Source organism: Chrysochloris asiatica, unplaced genomic scaffold (genome assembly GCF_000296735.1).
Source record: "Chrysochloris asiatica unplaced genomic scaffold, ChrAsi1.0 scaffold00132, whole genome shotgun sequence".
Lineage (NCBI taxonomy): Eukaryota > Metazoa > Chordata > Mammalia > Afrosoricida > Chrysochloridae > Chrysochloris > Chrysochloris asiatica.
Genome location: NW_006408650.1, coordinates 1,624,532 through 1,631,241, shown reverse-complemented (window position 1 = coordinate 1,631,241; position 6,710 = coordinate 1,624,532). Strand labels below are relative to the sequence as shown.

Genomic DNA, 6,710 nt, shown 5'->3' with positions numbered 1-6,710 from the left:
CAGTGTCAGAACTCAGTGTCCAGGTGTCTGCCCCCCCAGGGTCAGAGCTCAGTGTCTAGGTGCCCCCCCCACCCCACCCAGGGTCACATCCTAGAAAATGATGTTAAAAATAGCCCCTGCTGCCCAGCTCTTTCCGAAGCCGAGGCCTGGCTGATCGGGCAAGTGTACATGTCCTGAGACCATCCTGGACAGACAGATGCTTCCTCCCCAGTCCCCCAGGGGCCTCCCTGACAGAGAACAAAGGAAAGAGCCCCCCAGCTGAGGGGAAGAGGAAGCAAGACGTGGGGCAGGGAACAGTCAGGCCCGGCTAGACAAGGAAGAGGCAGGAGGGGTCCTGAGAAGGGGAGAGGGACCCTGCCATGTCCAGGATGTGAGAGAGAAATGGGGCCAGGGGTCACCCCCCTCAGCGTGAACATCTGGGCCCTGTCCCCTCCTCATGGGAAGCCCCCCCCCCCCAGTATGCTGAGTCTCATAGTGCTTGCCCCTCTCTCAGGCAGTGGCTCTGACAGTGAGGACTGTGAGGGCCTTCTGGGGACTGAAACCCTGCCCAAGGATTCGGGACTATCGTTGCACGTGGGGGCTGGCGTAGCAGTGCTAGGAGCCTCACCCTCGTCTGTGGTCAAGATGGAGGCCAACCAGAAGGCCAAGAAGAAGAAGGAGCGGCAGGGCCTGCTGGGTAACACAAAGGGCCGTGGCGTGGGCTGGTGCAAACAAGGCCTACGGGGTCCACTGTGACGTTGCCCCTCCCTCCCATAGGGGCCTGCCGCCTGTCCAGCCCTGAGAGTGAGGTCAAGATCAAAAGGCGGGCTGTGAAGACCAAGGTGGGCACCAAGCTGGAGCGGGCCCCTGGGCGGAGGCCGCCTGGAGCGTCCAGCAAGAAGAAAGCCAAGGGCAAGGCCAGAGGGGGCCTGCGGGCAGAGCCAGGGGCCCCTGCTGCCAGAGACGCCCTTTTCGGTCCAGCCCGGGCCTTCGCTTGCCATGAGGAGGGCAGCAAACTGGCTAGCGAACGTCTCAAGAGAGCCACACGCAAGAACTCGGTGCTGCAGCCGGCACTGCGGGTGAGGGTCTGCTGGCATCCCAGGGGCCTGAGCCAGAGAGCGGGGGGCCTGGATTTGAGGCGCATTTGAGGGCCTTCCCACATCCACCGCTGTCTTCAGGCCCTTGGGTCAGAAGCACCATCCTCACACCATCTCTTCTCTGTCCACCCCATCCAGCGGAAGAACGGGTCCCTGTCCATCACTCTGTCGTCCCGCAATGCCAAGGCCATCCTGGGCAAGGGCAGGAAGCTGGGCAAGGTGAAAAGCAAGACCATTGGCAAGCAGGTACTGCCTGCCCCAGAGAGCCCATTCCCGTACTGCTGCTGGCCCCGAGCTGACCCCCCACCTCCCCAGGGCCAGGGCAAGGGCCGGGCTGTGAGCCGACTGCTGGAGAGCTTTGCAGTGGAAGACGACTTCGAGTTTGACAACAACAGTAGTTTCTCAGAGGACGAGGAGGACGAGGAGGAGGAAGCCAGTGGCCCCCTGAGCGAAGAGCAGAGCGCGGCCCTGGGTGAGCAGGGCTGGGGTGGAGGGCCATCTCGGAGAGGGAAGGCAAGGGTGCACAGGTGGACTGCAGGGATGTGGGGGATGCTGACACCCTCTCCCCGGCCCGGCAGCCAGCTCGTGTGTCATCCACAAGGAGGACCTACAGGATGGCCTCCCCGTTCTCATCCCCAAAGAGGACAGTCTGCTGTACGCGGGCAGCGTCAGGACACTGCAGCCCCCGGACATGTAGGCCTGGGTGTAGGGATGGACGGGCAGCAGGGTGGCTGGTAGTCCTGGGCGGCGCTCACACTCCTCCTGTCTCCAGCTACAGCATCGTCATCGAGGGTGAGAGAGGCAACAGACATAGGGTCTACTCGCTGGAGCAGCTGCTGCAGGAGGCGGTGAGGACACTGGGGGGGACACTCCTGCTCAGTCACCCTGCCCAGCCTGGCCCACTCACTGGCTGGTACCCCTTCTGTCCCGGCAGGTCTTGGACGTCCGACCTCAGTCCAGCCGGTACCTGCCACCCGGCACGCGGGTCTGTGCTTACTGGAGTCAGAAGTCGAGGTGCTTGTATCCGGGCAACGTGGTCAGAGGTGAGCCCCCCAGAGCCTGAGCTCGGACACAAGAGAGCAGAGGTGGACCCTGCCTCCCAGAGAGAGTCTGTCCCTTACCTCTCCCTCTGGAGCCAGCATGCAGAGCAGTCAACTCCCAGTCACCCCAAAACCAGAAGGGGAGGGAGGAGCTTCGATGGTCCAGCTAAGCCAGGAGATCAATGAAGGGGTCTTCCTGACCCCAAGACAGGTGGTGTGGGGTCTCTGGAGTGGGTGGGGCAGAGGTGGGTGGGTGCTTCTGGGAAGTCTGCGGTGTGACTGGGCTAAGGCATGTCCGTGTGCCAGTGTGTGCCTGTGGAGCCCCTATGATCCAGGTAGAGTGATGGATGATGATGATATGGAAGCCTCTGTAAGAAGCCTGCTACTAGGGCTGGAGATGTGATCAGGGAGCTGAGTCTGTGAGAGCTCCAAGCCTAGTCAGTCACTGCCAGCGCCTCGGGGTTCCACCTACCTCCTGAGGGTCCTGAGGGTGCTGAGCAGAGAGGCCAGCGAGGTCCAGCTGATGTCAGGGTCCACCCTCCACAGGAGCGTCCAGTGATGAGGAAGAGGACCTGGATTCCGTGCTGGTGGAATTTGATGATGGAGATACTGGTCACATCGCTGTCTCCAACATACGGCTGCTGCCACCAGACTTCAAGATCCAGTGTGAGTGTGGGTGGGGTGGCCCAGGGAGGGGCTGACCTACGGTGAGGGTCCCTGGTCAAGCTGGACCACGAGGGCATGATCCTGCCCAAGAACAAGACCTGCAAGGTACTGCTGGTGGCCACTCTGGACCAGCCCCAGTCCACTCCCTGCAGCTGCTTGGGAGTTGAGGGGTGGGCGGAGTTAAGGGGTGGGTGGGGTTGCTGGTGGGAGGAGTTTGGTGTGGGCGGGGTTTGGGTGGGAGGAGTTGAGGCGTGGGCGTCAGCCTGGGCCTGGCACTCACAGGCCCCGCCCACCCTGCAGGCACAGAGCCCTCCCCAGCCCTTCTGGTATCCAGCAGCTGCCGGAGAAACAAGAAAGCATCTAGTGAGGCTCCCCCATCCAGTGAGACCCCTGCCCCACCCAGCCTGTCCCCGAAGGTGCATGATGGCGCCGAAGTGTCCAAGACCCCCGGGAAGAGACCCATCAGCAAAGACAAAGCTGGTATTTGCAAGGCTGCTGGGAACTTGGGTTCACTGTGGCTTGGCGGGGGGGCTGGATTGGTATCAGGCAAAGTGGGTGGGGGCCACACCAACTCTACCTGTCCCCATTAGGCAAAGCCGACCTCCTAACCTCAGGTGCCAAACCCCCCGCCGGAGCCACGGAGCACTTCCTGAGCCGCCGCGCCAACCCCTTGTTAAGTTGGTCAGCCGTGTCGCAGACCAAGCGAAAGGCGGCGGCCGCAGTGGCAGCAAAAGGACCTGGCGCCCTACAGAACCTCTTCCAGCTCAATGGCGGCACCAAGAAACTGCGAGCTCGAGAGGCGCTCTTCCCGGTGCACAGCGTGGCTGCGCCCGTCTTTGGCAATGGTTTCCGGGCCGCCTCCTTCAGCAGCCTGGCCAGCTCCTACCCGCCCTTCGGAGGCGGGGCGGGGCCAGGCCTGCCTGGGGGTGTCCACAAGCTGCTGCGGGCCAAGAAGGCTGAGGCTGAGAAGGGCGGCCGGCGGCGGGCGGGTGGTGAGTTCCTGGTCAAGCTGGACCACGAGGGCGTGACCTCGCCCAAGAACAAGGCCTGCAAGGCACTGCTGATGGGCACCAAGGAGCTGGCACCCAAGCTGGGCCGGCCCCTGCCCACCCCCAGCTACGCGCACCCAGCTCTTGTGGGCAAGGACAAGAAGGGGCGGGCACCCGTCCACCCGTTGCCCATGGGGCTGGCCCTGCGCAAGTATGCGGCAGGCCAAGCCGAGTATCCAGTCCCCTGTGACAGTGACTGCCTCAGCTCCTACTCGGACGAGGACGAGGACGGCCCTGGCTTGGCAGCCGGTATGCCCTCTCGCTTCCTCACCCGCCTGTCCGTGTCCTCATCCTCATCCGGCTCCTCCACCTCATCGTCCTCCGGCTCCGTGTCCACCTCCAGCCTCTGCTCCTCCGACAACGAGGAGTCCTCCTACAGCTCGGACGATGAGGACCCGGCCCTGCTGCTGCGGACCTGCCTCACCCACCCCGTCCCCGCCCTCCTGACCCAGCCCGATGCCCTGCGCCCCAAGGCGGGTGGCCCCCACACGCATGCCCAGCGCTGCTTTCTGTCCCGGTCCGCGGTGGCTGGTGGGGGCACAGGCGCCGGTCCCAGCAGCAAGTCCAAGCTCAAGCATAAGGAGGCCCTGAGCTTCTCCAAAGCCAAAGAGCTTTCGCGGAGGCAGCGGCTGCCCTCTGTGGAAAACCGGCCAAAGATCTCAGCCTTCCTGCCTGCCCGGCAGCTCTGGAAGTGGTCGGGGAACCCCACCCAGGTAGGTGGGCTCTGGTAGACACGAGCGCTACTCACTCTTCTTACGCACGCTATTTATAGGGTGGCGTTTCTGTTCCATTTCAACTAAAAATTGTGACAACTCGAGGAAAGAACAAACCCACCGTCCCCGCTGACCCCACAAGGCAGATCACCTCTATGGGCGTGTCCCTCCCATGCCGGTACCACCCCGGGACCATCCCAGCAGGTCAGGGGTACGGTGTGAGGTTTGCCTGTGCTGCTTGGGTTGGCGGTATTGCCAATAAACACTACCGCCAGCCTAGGGAGGGGTCTCGGTGCTCGAAAGACGCACCAACTGTTTGGGGGACTTTTTGCCAGCACTGTGGATGGACATTTCCTTTAGTTATTCACACTTTTCTGAAATAAGACTATTTTTTAGAGCAAATTATGTTTATGGAAAAACTGCAAAACATACAAAATCCCATGTGCCCCTTCTTCCCCTTGCAGTTTCCCCAGATACCCAAATCCCTGCAGTGACACCCTGAAGAAAGACCTGGTGATCTCCATCTATAAAGGTTAAACATTCAGTGCTGTTGAGTCCTTAGTGACTCCATAGGACAGACTAGAACAGCCCCACAGTTTCCAAGACTGTAGATCTTTAAGGACTGGCATCTCTTTCTCCCTTGGAGCGGACGGTGGAAGCAAACCGCTGACCTTGTAGTTTGCAGCCATGGATGTCTGTGGAGTAGTTTGGTTTGGGGTTTGTCATTGGTTACAGTTGATAAGCCTGAGATGATATAAACAAACTGCAGTAGAATTCCAGGACTTGGTTCTTACACACAACACAGTTGTGAACATCTCATACACGTTCCCTAAGGCAGTGTGCGGCCCTGTGTGCAGAGCTGAGCCATGCTCCCTGGATTCCCTACCAGCCATTTCTGGCTGGCCCCAGGCCACACACAGGGAGAACTGTCTGCCCCTCCTACCCTCTCCTGTCATCTCACCATCCTGCTCCACTTGGCCCCCTATAGAGACGGGGCATGAAGGGGAAAGCCAGGAAACTGTTCTACAAGGCCATCGTCCGGGGCAAGGAGACCCTATGTGTCGGAGACTGTGCTGTCTTCCTGTCGGCCGGCCGGCCCAACCTGCCCTACATCGGCCGCATTGAGAGCATGTGGGAATCCTGGGGCAGCAACATGGTGGTCCGCGTCAAGTGGTTCTACCACCCTGAGGAGACCAAGCTGGGGAAACGACAGAGTGATGGCAAGGTAAAGTCACCCCCTGCATCCAACATCGCCCAAACTGGCGGGTGATGGCGCTGGGCTGTGTGGGGACCTCCCCTCCAAGTAGCACCTTGGGGTTCTGTTCTCTGATCCTAGGTAGCCCGCCATTCCCCCAACACACACACATACACACTTGGCTCCTCCCTGAGACGGAGCTCTCTCTAAACTCAGCAACTCAGAAACCACCTCCAGGAGCAGGACAAGTGGCCAAAGAGGCCAGGAGAGGGACCCCGGGCTCTGTTGATGCTCTAGCAAACGGGTCTCCTCTGGGCTGGGACAATGGGGGCAGGTGGGGAGACGGCACTGACCCCCATGCCCCTGCCCACCCACAGAATGCACTGTACCAGTCCTGCCATGAGGATGAGAATGATGTACAGACCATCTCCCACAAGTGTCAGGTGGTGGGCCGGGAGCAGTATGAGCAGATGACCCGAAGCCGAAAGGACCAGGACCAGCAGGACCTCTACTACCTGGCAGGCACTTATGACCCCACCACCGGGCGGCTGGTGACCGCCGACGGTGTGCCCATCTTGTGCTGACCGGAGCCCACACCGCCGACTCCAAGGGGGCCGGATGCGGCAAATATGCAAAGCCACTGCACGAGATTCAGGCTTCTCTATTGCTGTTTCCCTGGAGAGCAAGCTCTTTGGCGTCGGAATCCTATCCCATCCGCTGCGGGGGCAAGCTGTGCCCAAGGGGGCCAGCCTCTCCCAGCCTGCCTGGCCCCACGGGGCAGCCTCTGTCCCCCGCCTTGGCAGTTCACGAGAGATTAGAATCCAAGCCATATTTTCCCTAGTACCTCCGACTGCCTCCCACCAGGGAAAGCAGAGATCAGGTGTCTATTTATTTCTGTGTAAATACTGTATTTCTTCGGGGAAGTTTTATGGAAAAAAAAGTAGAAAAGATCCCCTCCTCCCCCCCCCCCC

General features: G+C 60.8%; 1 protein-coding gene across 1 annotated transcript in view; it reads left to right on the top strand.

The window, feature by feature from the left end:
- The window catches only part of BAHCC1 (BAH domain and coiled-coil containing 1), a gene marked incomplete at its 5' end in the record, with an annotated part of 53,186 nt that extends 46,863 nt beyond the window's left edge, over positions 1 to 6,323 (top strand). The window contains 12 exons of the mRNA XM_006869636.1: positions 498 to 676; positions 757 to 1,058; positions 1,215 to 1,322; positions 1,398 to 1,548; positions 1,655 to 1,769; positions 1,849 to 1,924; positions 2,011 to 2,119; positions 2,663 to 2,782; positions 3,083 to 3,262; positions 3,373 to 4,544; positions 5,533 to 5,769; positions 6,117 to 6,323. Coding sequence (XP_006869698.1) covers positions 498 to 676; positions 757 to 1,058; positions 1,215 to 1,322; positions 1,398 to 1,548; positions 1,655 to 1,769; positions 1,849 to 1,924; positions 2,011 to 2,119; positions 2,663 to 2,782; positions 3,083 to 3,262; positions 3,373 to 4,544; positions 5,533 to 5,769; positions 6,117 to 6,323 — 2,956 coding nt within the window. The remainder of the gene's footprint in view (positions 1 to 497; positions 677 to 756; positions 1,059 to 1,214; positions 1,323 to 1,397; positions 1,549 to 1,654; positions 1,770 to 1,848; positions 1,925 to 2,010; positions 2,120 to 2,662; positions 2,783 to 3,082; positions 3,263 to 3,372; positions 4,545 to 5,532; positions 5,770 to 6,116) is intronic.
- Positions 6,324 to 6,710: the final 387 nt, after the last annotated feature.